The following is an 18030-nucleotide window of genomic DNA, read 5'->3' as shown; positions in this document are numbered from 1 at the left end:
GAGAAGAAGGAGGAATTCCAAAGATCTGTCAAGAATGGACTCAGCAAATCATGTTATTTCTCCTCAAAAGGGAGACTTCCATGTGACATGAACAATTAATTCTCTGACAGCCTCCCAAGTTTCCCCTCCAGCCCTTTTGTTTTGTTTGTTTGGGGTTTTTTTAAACTTTTTTAGCTGACTTAGCAGAAAAAGACACAAGTCCAGAAATAAGGAGAGTTTGATTTGGGAAAATTTGCATGCAGGTGACCATTTGAAATAACAATGTATGCCAAAATGAACAGGGTTGATCTTCAAACAAAACCACACAAACTATCTTTTTCAAACCCGAAATCTTTCCAGGTTAACAGAATAAAGATGCTGAGGTTTTTATTTTTGCATTTCTTATATCTTAATTTACTTAACTATTCATCATGAAGGCAATCAAGGAGACAAATAAAAAATGTTTTCCTATATAGCTGGAAAAATCACAATATTGTGTTCACTGCTAAGCCCTGGAAACAAAAAATCAGAACAATTCAGACTTGACGGGAACTCATCATCTTACCAAACCTTATGCTCAGAGAGCACAAGAAAGAGGTTCTAGAACCGGCATTATTAGTGTTAGAAAATTATAACCTTCTCACTATTGGTTTAGTGTTAAGTACTAAATTATTTAAATTCTTTGATGACTACAGAGAATGAAGCAGAGAATAAGGAACTTTCAGAGAGTAAAGTAACAGAGAAAAATCTTCAAGAAGAAAAGAACAGAAAAAGTCCAAAATTCTTACCTTGCTGAGCTCAATATATTTCTTTGCATCCCCACTTGTACAGGCTACTGATGGTTTTTTACTCAGCAAAGCTGCTTTACATCCTTTGATTTTAAGGGAATGGTATGGAGGAACAAGTGATCCAGTTTGTGTCAGCTTGGACTGGAACAGTTGGTTAATGACTACATTTTCACTGGCTGGGAAAAAAAGATAAATGCATGAAGACAAAATCCAAGTTAGAAAATCATGTATATTGTATGTGGAATTAAAAGATGTACAGTAAGAGACAGGAGTAAATAAGTAAACTCATGACAAGTGAAGAAACCTATGAACTATTATGTTAGTTATCAGAGTGTTCAATATCTAAGGATGTGTGTTATCAGTAACACTATTTTAAAACATGTTCAGGTCTTGTGCTGAACAAATTAGGGCAGAAAACAAAACCTTTCAGTGTGTGACCTAAATTACATATGTGATAATCATCTCTGAATTTAGTTCCATAATGGACTCTCAATTTAACCATCTATTAAAGCAATGCAAGAGATGGATTTACCTAAAATCTAGGATTTACAGACAAGCAAGGCACTTGACAGAAATAAACTGTAGACACTCACTGCACCATAAAAAAAAAGAGAATAATATGAAAAAAAAATGGGACGTGAGGGAAAAAAAAAGGCAAGATAAAGAAAAAGGTGAAGGACAGAACTGTAGCAAGCTGAGTTCACAGTTCTCTACATCAAGACCACACTTACAAACATCTACAAAAAAAAGACACTGCCATATATATGTTTGATGCAGTGATGATATCTAGACAAAATCAGTAGAGTTCCAAGAGGTATTTTTAAAAATAAAAGTTCCAAGTTCTAAGACAGATAGTCTACTTATTCAAGTTTTAGGCATATAATCCTTTGTGAGATTATGGTCCCAGGCTTTTTAAAAGAACACAGTAATTACCCGTTGCTTGTACCATCAACAGCACCAACAAGTATTGAAAAGCTGTTGTGTGATACATTCTTAACCATCCTTAATGTTTCTTACTTTTTTTAAGAACTAAAAAACTGGCATTATGATCACATTCATTATGTGAATAAAACAATGGAAAAAAATGAATGGGATTTCATATTTTAAAAACATGGATAAATATAATAAGTAGAAGTAGGAAAGGCATTAAAATCATGTCCTTCAAATTACAACAGACAGAATCTATGTCAATAATCTCTCCTGACTTATTTTGTTAGACAGGTATGTTCAACGTTCTTACAAATATATGCAAATTACTTTAATGTTGTTTGCATATTCCATAGTCTTGATTAAAGAAACTAAATTCAATGTAAATCAAAGGAAGCATATACTTAAGGTATAACATCTAAATAACTTATGAAACTGACCCTAAAGGAAATATTCCAATGACAATCAATAGCCTTTAAGTCCAAGTCACTTATAAAAGAAGGAACATAGTCCTTAAATGATTTTCACGCTTGTAAATATTCTGCCCTCAGAATTTTTTCTTTACTTATAATTTTTACTATTATGACTTAACTATATATACACTCTGAGCATATCAAACATTTTCTGTCTAATCCAGTCCTCCATGCTTCCTTTTTAACAGTAACATCACTGATTTCACAAAATAACAATGAGAGTGCAAAACCAGACTATGTTGGAAAATGAAAGAATGTTCTCCTGCAGAACATACTGGAAGATGCCATACCTTCTTTTACTCTATACAGATAATCATGTAAAATCCGAGTAGTGAGAGTTGCAATGTCTCTAAACTATAAATAACGGGATGATGTTCAAGATCAAATCTTCCATTTCTTTCTTAATCCTTAATGCACACTGTTTGCCTTTAAAATACCTCAATTATTTTACTGGACAATTTACCTAATTTAATGGCAAATTTTGTAAAATCGAATACATTGTAAAAGCAGGGCTGATTTGGAAAGCAAATAGTATCTCCAAAAGATCACTATTCCTCTGGAAAGAAATATACGTACATAAGTCTTATAAGACTGCATAGGTTGGAGAAAAGACAAATAACATCTCAGAATACACTGACATTTCCCTGAAGGAAATGTTTTGTTTTTTCATCACAGAAAAGGCTAAATGATAGAGGTTTTTAATAGCTTAATTATGAATAATTAATTAATAAACTCTGAAGCATAATTATTAGGCATAATTATACAATATGCACATGGAAAGGTATTTAATTTTTTATTTCAATGGACATTTGTATCTATTCACTGAAAAGCACAAGAACACCCACAAGTACCTTCTTTTAGAAAGGCATTCAAGCAGTGAAATGCATCCCCCTGCAGTCTGTGATTTTGGGAACCTTATTTGCTTTCCCTATTTCTGTATTTTATTTTTTTAAATTCATAGTCACTTATTTCTTTAAGTCATATTTATCACACTATAACTTCTAGTTCTTTACAGCACATCACATGATGAAGATGCTTTATGTTTATGAATTCTAAAGGCCTTATAAATTAGAGCGAATTTCAAACAATGCATACATACTTCAAAAAAATAAAAGTGACTTTTAAAACTGGAAATTAAATATAAATTTCAGTTAAAATGAAAATGAAAACTAAATTCAAGTCATAATATATTGATTTCTAACAACAGCAACCATAAAACCATTTACTTACTTTTCATTACAAATAGGAGATTTTGTGAAAGGGAATCTTTATTTTTTTCTATTGCACCAGCAATTTCATAAGTGACCTATAATAAAATATTGCAACATCATTAGTAGTGACCAATGCATCTTTAAAAAAATCTTATAGCAGTAGAAATGAAGTTGCTTTTTTCTACTCAGTGTTAAAGGCTGATGGCAGGTAGTGTCTTTTGCTCCCTTCTTAGTGCCAAGAATATTAAACAGAAGAACTGGTTCTTGAATATTGTTTGGCCCTGAAAGTATACAGAAATTTTATCAGACTGGTTCTAAAACATTTCCACAATTCAAGGTTTTGAATCAAAAGTGTAGTGTAGAGCAGAAGATAGTGACCTAAACATCACTTTCCCTGTAGGATGAGCAAGTTGCCCCCAAATCACAGATCTCATCAAAAGGAACTGTCTACTATGACTATGACAAAAACCTCCTGGAGCAATCTAGGTCCCAGTTCACATTCTGGACAAGTTCCAGCCATTTATATATCCGTTGGAGGCAAGTGCAGTATGTATTTGTACATAACCCATTTGTACAAATCACAGAACCGTTACAGTTGGAAAAGACCTTTAAGATCATTGAGTCCAACCACTAACCTCACATTGCTAAGCCTCTCACTTAACTAAATCATATCCCTCAGCACCTCATATATGCATCTTTTGAATATCTCTAGAGATGTTGACTCCACCACCTCCTTGGGCAGCCTCTTCCAATGTTTAATAACTCAGTGAAAAATTTCTTCCTAATGTCTAATCTAAACTTCTCATGGTGCAACTTGAGCCCATTTCCTTGTGTCCTATCATTCATTACTAGAGATAAGAGACCAACCCCCACCTCACTATAACTCCCCTTCAGGCAGTTGTAGAGAGTGATCATGTCTCCTCTCAGCCTCTTCTTCTCCAGGCTAAACATCCCCAGATCCCTCAGCTGCTCCTCATAAGACCTGCTCACCAGACCCTTCACCAGCTTTGTTGCCCATCTATAGATGTGCTCCAACACCTCAATGTCCTTCTTGTACTGAGAGACTCAGAACTGAACACAGTATTTGAGGTGTAGCCTCACCAGTGTTGAGAACAGGGGGACCTTTCTAACAAAAGTGCATGTAAGGATTTCAGATCACCTTAGTTGCCTGATGTAATAATTTCAAGAACAGACAGTTGGATTGTCACTCCATCTATCCTCTGACTGCACATAAACACTAACATATGTGGCAGGCACTCTCAGAAGTGAGGAAAACTGAAGGTTCTAGCCAGAGTTCCTGAGGGTACATCCAAACTGAAGAAATATGACCAAGTGACTGCTTTAACAATGAGCTCATCCCAGGAGGCACTGAATAGAAGAGCAGCTCTAAGACCAAAAAGTACTCAATGCACCCACTTTTTTTTTTTTTTGTACTTTTTTATAGGGTTAGAATAAAAACAACTAGATAATTCATAGGCTTTAGACATAAACAGCTATGGCTTGCACAGCAGTAGAACCCAAAGTGAATTTTTAAATTAAAAAGAAAGAAAATTATGGATTGTAGTAACTTTGGGATTAGGCAGACAATGGGAACATCTAAAAATACAGTTTGGTTTTATTTACCTTGAGACCATGTTTCTATCTTGTATTTTTTATTGGATCTATATTGTAAGCCCCTTAGATATTTGGGAAAATTTTATCCTTTTATATTTAATAAAGTTGTAAATATATAATTAAGATTAGTAATACTAATTGGTGCATTAATTTCTTTTTCCATTGGGTCACTTGACAATTATGTAATGCTACCTTACTCACAAAAAAGATTATACAACTTGGATGTGTATAATCTATTATAGCCAGTAACTGTCAAATGATGTAATTAGTATGGTATCTGACACAGAAAAGACATAACAATAGAATTATGTTCTTCTACATGGTAGATGCAATGTTATAGAATTTTCTAATTGCATCTTCTAAGAACATACAACATAGTTAACAAACTATTAGAATAATTTAAGTATACTATTAAATGCTTTTAGTGTACTTAAAGTAAATGTTCTATCATACTGGTCCATAAAAGATAATTGGAATTAACAGAACTTATTTGACAAATCCATAATGCCAGTTCCTAATTGCATGCCTTAGACTGACTAAATTAGAAGAAGAGAGTCAGTACTGGTAGGAAATGTAGGTAAGTACAGCAGTGGGAGATGTTATATCATGATTATGTGCCTAGACTGAAACAGGGTAAAGTTTCAGTACTGTTGCTCATATAATACATCACCAGCTTCTAGAATTAAATTCATACGACATCTCTCATATCACATAAAACACATAAAAGTTAGGAGGATTCCCCTTTATGAAGAAATTGCCAACTCTCTAATAGTTTTCCCATAGACTTGGTAAATTAATTCACTGCCTAAAGACATGAAAACGGACTCAAGGAAATGGCACTCTCGGGTTTCATTTTCATTGCCAGTCCTACAAAAGAGAGAAAGAAAGAAGTCCTCTTCTAGCTGCCAATTTTGTTAATCTTGCCCTCATCCAAGATGCCAACCTACATAGCACTTTGCCTAAAGTTTCCACTGGGTTTCCTAAAATAAACCTGGCCAAAGTTCTGCACTGACTGGCAACTGGGCAAAGTGGATAGTTATTCTGAGGAGACAAAAACTAAACAAATATTATATGATTCAGACAGGAAATGTGCATTCGCTTAGATCATGGTGCCAGAAGGGTAAAACATATCCTTCACTCTTAATTTTTTTTTATTGTAGCCATTTGCCCTATCTTGCTTTACATGATGAATACTTCAGTGTAGACAGTATGTAAACCTACGAGTCTGTGTTAACCAAAGCAAACAAGATCTTTACATGCTGTTCAAAGTAGCTGAATGTTTCTTATTAAAAAAGAAAACAGTATGCAGTCTCATAATGCATTTTATTTCATTACAGTAGATTAAAACAAGAAAGGGACTGGATTTGCTTTTGTTTGTGATTTAAATTCACAAAAAAAAAAGTGACCTTAACCTAAGCAAAGTGGTAGTGAGGAAGGCCACACCTTCATCTAGTCCTGGATATTTAGGGAAAAATATTGAGGAATACTTCCATTCTGTCTTCCACTAGTCCCTCTCTCAGCTTCCAGGGCTCTGACGATTAGGGAGGTCTTAACCTACAGGCTGTATCTCATCTTTCTGTTTAATGTCTCTTGACTGACATTTTCTCCTTATTTCTAGGTTTCCAAAACTCATTAACTTTTGCAGGATCTCTAACACTCTGTGCCAATGAGTTTCAGTAACCACTAGCTATGCCAAAAAAAAAAAAAAATTACTTAATTTTATTTGTTTTGAAATTGTTTTCTAGTCATTTAAGTTGGCACAGTTGTTTTCAATATAATGAAAATTAGTAGATACAGACAAGAGGTAAATAACAATATCTAGAAAACAGAAGGCTCACACAGCATATGTGCACAGAACTAAGTCTGGGAACTACATATTCCCCTTACCTTCTTACATACTTTAGCCCCTTTGATTCATCAGTCATCCTCCTGTGACTCCATCTTACATCTAGAATTTTCTATTCTGAATTGAAGTATCCTGTTTTATAATATCTGACATTTGTAGGGGACTTTATCTAAGTTTATTCAATTTCCCAATATACTGTATCAACAAGGTTACCTTTACACATAAGTTTCATCAATTCCTTCAAATACTCTTTTTTCATAAAAAATTTTCCTCTTTTCTGATAGGCCAAAAGCACTCATAGCTAACAGCAGATCCATCAGGAACTCTGAAACAAGCTACCTGGAATCTTCAGGTTGATTAAACTTCATTCACAGTTAAAGGAGAAAAATTTACTATTTTAATAAGAAAATTAAACTCACAGTTTTGCATGTTGTTGTATTTAGTTAATAAGAAAATAATAAGCTCGTACACATAAAAGAAAAAATTCTGAGACCATGTCCAAGGACAATTTCAATGTGCAGAGGGTCACTTGTCATTGTTAATTTTCTGATAGTATTTAAATGACAGTGATATAATAATTTAAAAGTTTGAATGTCTTTTTTTTTCTTTGGATCACTGGGTTTCATACCCTCCCCAAACAAGTTTTCTTCACTAATGAGTGAAGTAAATGATTTTACTTTGTAACATCTTAACCGTAAAAAAAATAGTAGCATATTGAAAATAGTAGGTATTTCAAAACAAAATAGGAGCATGAGGAGAAGTGTTATTTTCTCCTTTAAGTGGAACTCCAAAATCAAGTCTACTTAAAACATAGAGAGTGAGAAAGGTAGAAAAAGCATGACTGTCAAGGAACATTTATAGGATTTGGTATAGCTTAGGCTAGACTGATTTGATTGTTATGTCTGGGGATTCAGCCTGGGGAAAAAATAGAGAAAATGAAAGCATCCTTATTGATTAACTCATCTCCTTTTGATTTAGAAGTTCAGTTTCAGAGTCTGTCTTCAGAGGAGACTGCCTTGGTGAAGGTAAGCTTGCAGTTGAGAGGTATTTTTGAAATGCATATAGCTGAGAAACGGAAAAGACATTGATCTGCACTTAAAGGACCTTATGTGCACTAGTTTACACAGCAAAGAAATTGGTCTTTTGGTCTGATTGGTTTATTACAGTAACATAGGTCAAAACAGTGGCAAGGAAAATAGTGATAAGGGGCATATCTGATTCGTAAATTCAAGTATAAATTTAAACTGTGGAAAGTTATGATGATATATTATTCTGATTACTTGAACAATGGGCAAAGAGCTTGGTATTTTGAATGCCAGTATGTTAAATACCACTATCATGTTAAGCTGTGTCTCGCATCATTGTGCTAAGACAATATATTTCTGATTTACTTAGTGATATATTAATTCTTCCATAAAATTTTTAAAAAGAACTTTAAGTCCCTAGGAAGACTAGGGACAACGTCAGTCCACTGTTGAATGTAGTGCATACCCTAGTGACAGAGAGTACAGAGAAGGTGGAGCTACTGAATGCCTTCTTTGCTTTAGTCTTTACTCCTAAGATTGGGCCTCTCCTCTAGCCTGGAGTATAGAGAGAAAATCTGGAGGAAGGAGGACCTTCCTTTGTTTGAGGAGAATAGTGTTAGGGATCTCCTAGGCAAGCTGGGCACCCACAGATCCATGAGTTCTGATGGAATGCACCCATATGTGCTGATGCTGGCTGATGCTATTGCTAAGCCACTCTCCATCATTTTAAAAAGATCATGGAGGACTGGCGAAGTGCTTGAGGACTGGAGGAAGGCCAGTGTCACAACACTCTTCAGAAGGGCAAGAAGAAGGACACAGGAAACTACAGGCTGCTCAGCCTCATTTCCATCCCTGGAAAGGTGATCGAACAGCTCATCCTGGATGCCATCTCAAAATAGATGAAGGAAAAAATGGTTATCATGGGGAGCCAACATGAATTCACCGAGGGGAAATCGTGCTTGATCAACTTTATAACTTTCTATGGTGGCATGATTGGCTGGCTAGAGGAGGGGAGAGCAGCAGATGTCATTTACCTTGACTTCAGCTAGTCTTTTGATACCATCTCCCATGACATCAGAAAGCTCAAGCAATGTGGCTTGGATGAGTGGACAGTGAGGTGGATCGAGAGCTGGCTGAATGACAGAGCCCAAAGGGTGGTGATCAATGGCACAGAGTTGAGTTGGAGGCCTGTGGCCAGTGGAGTTCCACAGGGATCGGTTCTGAGGCCAGTCTTGTACAACATCTTCATCAACAACCTGGATGAGGGGACAGAGTGTACCCCTCATCAGCAAGTTCGCTGATGACACCAAATTGGGAGGACTGGCTGATTCCCCATCTGCCCTTTATGTATTTGTAAACATTAATAAAATCACCCCTCAGTCTCCTCCAGGAGTCCCAGCTCCCTCAGCCTATCATAAGAGAGATGTTCATGATGGAATGTTATTCTTCAAAAATCAGGATTATTAATAAGGCTGATAGTTCAGAGATATAATTCATGCAAAGTTCTTCATTACAGGAAAGCCCACAATGTAAATATTAATGTAATTAAATACCTACAAAATCAGTATTACACATTCTTATTATAGTTTCAGCTGACAGCTAGCTGCATTGATCAAGTACACCCATAAAATACTTCACTTCCTCAAGGCAAGCTTGCAGCATGCAGGATGGAATTGGCATGTTTTTTCTCTCATGCTGCTGCCAAGCAGGCAATCTCCATGAGAAGCAATGGAGAATAACCACATTCATGTTAGGCATCAAAAACAAAGCAATGCCTTAGACAAGCAGATTTTTTTTCAGAAGAGATCAGTCTGCCAGTATTCAGGAAAATGTGTTAAACAACCTTCAGCTAAAACCTTCTACTAGGATTTTTTTTAGTTGTACAAAATCTAAATCATTCTTCTCTACCTTCTGTCTGAAAAGAATAGATAAGCTTTTTGTCTTACAGCACTCAGATACCAAGACATTAAATAGCTCTTACAAGAGACTCATAATGCGTCAAGGCATTGTAGGATTCTGTTCAGCTGCAAAATTAAAACTGGGAGATAAAGTAAAATACCTGATATGATCAAGCACTAATGTTCACAGTGGCCTTTGTTGAGCATGTGTTCATATAGTTAACAACTGTATCATACTGATCATACAGAAAAAGACAGATTCACTGTTGCACAGGTATGATAGTAAAATTCAAGAGAAATTAATAAAAAGCTGCTTTCTTTCTTCCACAGCATCATTTCATCACATTTGTGTAATATAGTATTCTATCATAGTTTCCACTGAAAATTCTCATCCCTGTGTTGATTTCTTCTATGTGCAGAAGCTTACTTGTGCATATTGTTTCCCTCTTTTGTTCTTCCTTCCTCATTCCAAAACAGTAAAGAAAGTAAGAAACAGTCAAAGGTCTCTCTCAGAAGGATATCATACATTTAGATTTTGATAAAGCATTGCTTTTAACAGAAATTCAAGCATAGAGTCCAAATTCTTCAGGATATTCTCCTTTACACATTACTCTCAGTGTCTTCTTCCCATATGCTAGAGGTCTTTCAAACTGCATGGACATGTATGTATCAATTGTAATTCTCTCAAAATATAAAGCTAGAGATATCAGTTTTGTTCACAAAAAGCTATCTGCCAATCTCAATTAAATATATAAAAGAGGACTCTTCAGCGAGGCAGTATTTTTAACTGTTGCATTTTCCAGTGTAACTCCACTTCCAAGTTCCTAAAATAGTTATTTTAAATGTCTGAATAAAGATATGAACCCAATTCTTTCTGGACTTTGAGCTACATACATAAACTACTAATGAAAAGGAGTCCAAATTGTAAGAGCCTGTATGAGATTCATATCAGGACCAGCAGAAACTAGCTTATTTGAAGCACTGGCTGTTTCACATTGGCTGTGAACCTCACTGCAGTTACACCTTTCCTTACCTAAAGAAATCAGGATATGTCTCCCTTCACTCTCTAACATAGAACCTGCATTCAGTGGAACTTCCTCCACAAACACCAGCCTAGACACATCATCTGCATACAAATGATTAAGTCTAGGAGTGAAAAATTTCATGTTCAATTACCTCTCACATTTTACTGGTAATCCTTTTTCTACCCTCTGGGTCTGATTCACCTTTCAGTTATACTCATGTAAATAATGAGAAGCTTTACCAAGTTAAAGGATTTACAGTCAGTGAAAAATTATGGTAAGTAAGAACAAAATCAAGCCTCTTTGTTTTGAATTTGGGACCTCTGAAGGTAATGACACGGATTGCTTTAATACTTCACTTACTTTAGACACACTTAATTGATATCAGACTATAAAAATGACTCTCAGAACCTGACAAACTATACATTACTTTATATGTGACATTCTTATTTTTGAGTGCCAATAAAATCTGATATATTTAAAAGCCTGATCCTTTAACAATTTTCATAAAGCATAAATCACAAATGACTTCTATAAAAAGCTGCTGAATGTAGTAATAGCACAATCTAAAGAACAGCATCAGCGGTTTCAAAATCCCAGTTTTTATTATTCAACTTACCAACTTCTGCAGACATACTAGTCTGAGAATAAACTCCATTTATATAAATCTTTAGTATGGTAATGCTATCATCAGATATTGTGTAAATATTTACATAAATAAACCACTGGAAGTTTTAATCTGTGATAGCTAGATTGCATGAGACACCAAAAATGCAAGTGTATTTAAGGATTTTGCTGAATTACTATTGAAGTGTGGAGAGTTAAGCACTTGCAGGGAACTCCTCTGTTTTGGCAGGGGAGCATATTACTGCTCTAAGAATGCAAAGAACAACCTGACTGTCTGGATTATTTCCTTGGCCAATGTAAATCAAAGGATCTCCATTGACTTCAAAAGAATGTGTGAATTTACATTACTTGGAGAGTTGTCTATTTATTCATACTTTTAGATTAAATGTCATTACTATTATTAGGAAAAGGTCAAATCAAGTGTCTATGTTACAAAAAAAACATATCTAAACAACCATGCAAGGACAAAACACACGTTAATGAAAAGTGTATACTTTGCAACTCACAGTTTAACTTTCAGAACCAGGCACCTGAAATTTTGATCATAATAAATGTTTCTACTGAGTGCTTCTTCAGAGAACAAGATAAACTTTTTTTCATTTTGCAGAAACTTTCTTATTGTTTTGGTTATTATTTTAATGCAGCTGCCTCGCTGCTGCTTTCATGTCAGTCCTTTTTTGTCTGTAAAACCTTTAAAAGCTATTGTGATCAATTTATATAGTCACAGTAGAACTCCATGAAAAAAAAAATTACCTAACAAGCAGAGAACAGATTTACAAATTAATTCACATATCTGCAGTCCATGGTCAGCTCTTAACTCTATCAATTCAGGTGCTAAAAAGTGTCACAAAAACTGTTGTGCTGTTATCTAACCACTGCATGCCTACATTCCTACTGAAAAGTCACAATAGTTAAGGTATGGAAACTACTGAACTTTGGCAAATAATTTCAGTCTAAGTAGATGGCCTTACGATGAAAGGAGAGACTCCAGGGAGTTATTCAGACTATTTAGGTTAACAATTTAAGCACTGTCCAAATAGTCTTAATCCTTTCCATAATGACCACATTTCTATGATTGGACAGGAACAAATTTGCATGCGTCAGAACACTACTCAACACTTCCATTGACTTTGTTTCCAAATGAGGAGCCACAAAATAGCCTTTTCCCCATTTTTATTGCTCTAATGGACCCTAATCTGGTTAAAGAAGCTTAAGCGTGCACATTCCAAACTCTCATAGAATACTCAGGGCATGTGATGTTACTGACAGACCCAGAAAGTCTTTTTTTTGGTGTCTTCGGTTCAAGTCTTGAACACATCTCATAGGAGTAAGCACTACCAACAGTTGACTGACTGGGTATTCGACAGCCTAAATTTGTTCCACCTAAAATATTCATCAAAGCAGAAAGAGTGTCATCCAGTACCTTTAGCAGCATGGATAAGAGATATTTTTCTGGTATTCTTACCAAATAAGCACATAGAATTCCCTTCTGAATCTAAACCATTTTTTTTAGCAGTATTCCAGATAAACACCCAACATTTGCTATTCCGAAAACCATCTGAGGGAAGGCTGCTCTAATTTCTTCTCATAATAAGCAGTGGTGAAGCTATTACATTTGTAGTAAATAATATGCATTGTTATCAAAAGACTTTATCATAGCAGCCCAATTTCTTGCTCATCCAACTCATCTCTTCTATGTGTTGCTTAGGTAAAAGAGGATCATCCAGATTTCAGCTCTGATGCACCTGCAGTCTTCCATAAAGGATTCTGAAGTATATCATGTGCTGGCCACTAAATCCCAAAAGAGTCAGGTTCTGCCTGACAGGCTTTCCTGAGATCTCAGTTTTAAAGTGACATACTACGTGAAGTCAACAACTAACAACACAACAGTATTTACAAACAGCACAGTGCATACAATCACAATGAGATGATTCTAAAGCACAGCAGCTAAAACAGCTTTTAATTGTGCTATGCACAAAGTTTTATGGAACTCCATCAGTGTATGGACAGTTCATGGAAACATCTGCATAACACTTAGGAGGTGTGAAAGGTCAAAGAACAAGTTGTTCAGATGTAAAGACTGATCCCTACAACCTTCAGTTTCTGATCTCACCTGATTGCAGCAGAAATTTTGGAAAACTCCTCTCTGTATTGTGTCCACATAATCTACATTCATTAGCTCGTTTTACACAACACACTTTGAACAGAGAGAAGTAGCAGCATGTCAGATTAACCACAGAGGGGCCAATCTGTCGGATTACCTAAGAAAATATTATCCCTTTAAACACATAGCTATTTTGCCTGCTTTGGCTTTGGATGATTGTAGAGACTATGAAAATGAGGGAGTATTAGAAAGAAAAGGCTAAGAGGCCTATTTAACAGAATTGATTACACTTTTCATGAGAACATTGCAGGAGGATAAATGTGAATTGTTCAACCTGTTTCACACCCATGTTTAGAGACAGTTAGCAAGTTCTGGGATTTAAAAAAAAAAAAAAGAAACATATATATTTTGATTACGATTACTAACAAAAGAAGTGTTGTTCTCTTTTTTAACAGATGCATGCTGGCATCGAAGGTATCTAAACATACTAAACCTACCAAACATACTGCAGAGGATCTACAGGGAACCTGTACTGTTCTGGAATAACATCTGAAAGCAAAGTGACAGTCAGCTAAAATGGCATTAAACATTTATGCTGAGGTATCCAAATCATCCCCTTGTATATGAAGTGCTTATAATGATGATACAATGTAGGGCACAGAATTAGGTAGCCTGCATCCTGCACTATATGATATGAACTAGAGACTTTATATACTAGATACTGCATTGAGTTGTTTGAAAATTCATCACTAGAAAGTGAATTGTTACTTATAGCTGGGAGTAGGAGAAGCCATGCAGAATTTTGTTTTGTTTTCTCTTTTACATTAACTGTTTGTAACCAATCATTCAAACAACTTACCCTCCCAGCATAATGCATAACAGTGAAGGTGGAGCCCTGATCCTTTGGGGCAAGGTTACCGTTTCCATCTTTTGTGGAGGAATATACTGTATTTGTGTCTGCTGTATCCAGGTATGACTGAATGCGTTTAGAAAGACTCTGTTCCACTGACCAAATAGATTGGCTTTCTTCATCCAGCATTGACAAAAAGCCGGATGGTTTCTGAAATGAAAAAAAAGATTTTTCTCATTTTATACAGGAACAGCAGGACTTCAATTGCTCCTTGCAGAGTAAACCAGCTTGTAATTTAGTAAATAGAAACATATATCACCTCAAAGAAAACAAAAAAGAACTTTGAAATATTCTTGTAAGTCTCTAAGGCTGTGCACATAAAGTAATTCTGCAAGAAACGTAGGTAGTAATAGTTGCCAAATAGTAAGCGGCCAAAAATGGTATTGATGATCTTTTAGGAAACTAGGCTACTTCCTTAGAAGTTATACTCCAGAAACTAGCTCCAGGCAAAAGAAAGAAACTGTCAAGCTTACAAGAGAGATTCATGAGATCTACAGCTGCATTGAGGACATGGCACGATACACAGATGCTATGTGTGAATCAGCATAGGCAAGGAATTTTTGTTAGATCTTCTTCAATCCTGTAATGTTAGAGAGGTGTTAGCCCTTAAGCTATGAGGGCAGTTACGACAGCTCTCTCCATGGTCTCCTTGGACCCATAAAATATCTATAGATTCATGAATTGGAAAATGCAGGCAAAAGTTTATATGAGGCATGCAGAGACCATGCATAAATATACATAGAGTAAAACAGATGTAAAAACTACCTGAAAGAAAAAATCCAAGGCTGCAGTATGGTTACCGGGAGAATATGCCGTTTCCATGGCAACTCCCTCTTGTACACATTCTGCTTGCTCTTGTAGGAAAAGCACTTCATTGATGTACTGGTGTATCTTCTCATTGGTCATGTTGACACACAGCTATTGTAAAACAAGAAAAAAAAAAGGGTACTATTAGAAGTTTAATGGATAGTTCATCGGTGTAGGTTTTACTGCATGTGGAATATTGAATGTGATGAAATGTCAATGCACAATATGTTATCTCTTGGCAGACCACAGATTAGCAAAACTCTAGGGAAATTTACATTTTAACAGCTATTAGTATTAAATTGGGAATAAACAATTTCCTGCCTCCACAGTTCATTGTGAATTCTACATAAGAATTATCAATACCAGTATTATCAAATATAGTGCAAATGTACACTAATTCCATTGATTGAAGTGGGGTAACTCAATGTATAAATTACTAACCTTGATATTCTTCTCCAATGCGCTTTTAGAAGAAGTAACTATGTATTTGACTAGGATCCCCACTCTGTAGTTAGTTGAATATAAAAAAACACATACAAACTCTGCTTCCACATCTAATGCTTCTGAAGTCTAAAGCACTCTCTGAAGAACCCATTGCATTTTGCCCAAATTTATGTTATAAACCACTTAGGGACATTATACTACATGCTTTTCATCATTTCATTTATATTCTAAGGGAATGTTGGCTAGCAAACAGTATTCAACAGAGAAGGTCAAAGTTTGGAGAAATTAATAATAGAAAACCTCTCAATCCCATCCAGGTGGGTTTTGAAGGCCTCTGGAGTCTCCTCATCTGGAGGTCTCCAAAACCCACCTGAATGTGTTCCTGTGTGACCTGATCTAGGTGGACCTGTTTTGGCAGGGGAGTTGGACTAGATGATCTCTAAAGGTCCCTTCCAACCCCTACCATTCTATGATTCTATTAAATATTTTCTTCGATTTCTAAGAGATGTAGTGCTACTTTTTCAAAATAAAGTTTTATAGGAATCTGATTTTCAATTAAAAACAGCTGGGAGTGGTATCAGCTTATTTTGTGACCTTTTGTATTTTATGCAAAGCTGAAAGAGAAAAAGTAAATATTTAATAACTTTGTGGAATAAATGTTTTAACTTTTATTTATATCAAAGTGGAAATTTCAGTGGAAAATCTGAAAATCTCCTCCAACACTATACCATCACTAACAAATTAAGAAAACAGAAACTCCTAAAGGGTTGTAAGGACTGTTTATATGAGGAATGGTGCAAGAGATGCCTATAGGCAATCTCTTTTCAGAATAAAGTAGTCACATATTTGTTTTGGCCACAAACTATACCTTCCGTGAATAAAGTGTGTAAAATTCTGCCAGCAAGTCACGTTAAAAACTACAAAATATTTAGATCAGCTCTAAAATTATATGCCTCAACATCCAGATGAGGGAAAAATATCCAAATAATGTGTAATAGTTGCCTGAATCTTCCATTAACATCTCATGCTTGCATTTGCTATATAACAAAATGGACTAATGTGAATAACAGAAGAAATAAAACAAAACCCCATTTTATAACCAAATGTCTGTTATGACTGTCTTTACCAACGCATGATACTGCAGACAAATACAGCCTTGAATAAAACCACCAGTTTTTAAAACCTGGGATTTCTAAAGACTCAAATTGTTATCTCATTTTATTAACAATGGAAGTATGCAATTGACTTACAGTGTTTACTTATTTTATGGAAAAAGACAGCTTTTTGGAACCTTCTTAACATTATTTTAGAAGGCAGACATAACACTACAAGCTTATTTTCACAGGATATGTAAAGTCTTAAAATGATGCATGCTGTGTAAATCTGTTTGCAAATGAGTTGTTTAGAGAATTATGTTGTTTAACTTCACAGGTATATTTTATCATAAAAAAGTTGATATATTCACAATAAACTCAATCTTATTTTTCATCAAGTGCCAGTCTTAAGATGCATAAACCAAATAAATGTACTTGAGGACCTGCCTGTGCAGCAAAATTGTTAAACTCCACAATTTGAGCAGAAGGGAAACACTATCTTAGGCATATCTTAAAAAGGACTGCTAAATAGCATAGGTTTTAACTGCTAAAAGGCATTGTATTTTGCTTAAATATTCACACATAACATGCTAGGCTGGTAAAGAAAACCCACATTTATAAATTCTACTAATTAGTATATTATGGCATACACTGGTGTACTTTTTATTTATAAGCAATATATATATAATATAGGAAATACTGTCATTCAGAGTGGCAGAGTTGCCATGATGACTGGTCCAGAAAGCAAGCTCAACTGCTTATACAAACTGCAAGCTGCTCTCTCTAGCAGTGGTTGTAAGTAACAGCTCTGCAGAATGAGAAGCAAGAGACCAGCCAGAGACTGCTGATAATCAAGACACTCTGATTCTTATTTTTCTCTATTTCAAAGCTTTATACAGCTTGTTGCAAAAGGTAATAAGATTAATGCTTCACGTTAAAAGCTTGACATAGGTTGACATAATAAAAACAGCTGAAATATAGAAATCAGATGAAAATGAGCTAGTTTCTGCTAACTAGTAGAAACTGCTAACCCAGTTTCTTTTGCTTCACGCCACATGATATATTATATAAAACAATGAAATTCCAAAAATACAAAAAAATCAGAAAACAATATCTTTTAAATATATGTTTAATTATATCCATAAAATTTAGATGAAAATATAGCAGTAATAAACATAAACACAATTAAATTTTTACATAACAAAATGTTGTGGGAATACCTTTGGGCACTGCTTTACCTTGCAGCATTACTCAACATTAC

The 18030-nt window shown here is 35.1% G+C and overlaps 1 protein-coding gene across 1 annotated transcript in view; it reads right to left on the bottom strand.

Moving 5' to 3' along the window:
* The window catches only part of MYO16 (myosin XVI), a 374343-nt gene that overhangs the window by 88540 nt on the left and 267773 nt on the right, over positions 1–18030 (bottom strand). Inside the window, exons 22-25 of the mRNA XM_061996543.1 lie at positions 15190–15342; positions 14374–14574; positions 3398–3473; positions 768–943 (exon numbers count right to left, since the gene is read on the bottom strand). Coding sequence (XP_061852527.1) covers positions 768–943; positions 3398–3473; positions 14374–14574; positions 15190–15342 — 606 coding nt within the window. The remainder of the gene's footprint in view (positions 1–767; positions 944–3397; positions 3474–14373; positions 14575–15189; positions 15343–18030) is intronic.

The sequence above is a fragment of the Colius striatus genome, chromosome 1 (assembly GCF_028858725.1).
Source record: "Colius striatus isolate bColStr4 chromosome 1, bColStr4.1.hap1, whole genome shotgun sequence".
Classification (NCBI taxonomy): domain Eukaryota; kingdom Metazoa; phylum Chordata; class Aves; order Coliiformes; family Coliidae; genus Colius; species Colius striatus.
Note: the sequence above shows the minus strand (reverse complement) of the source record. Positions and strands in the feature narration are given on the sequence as shown.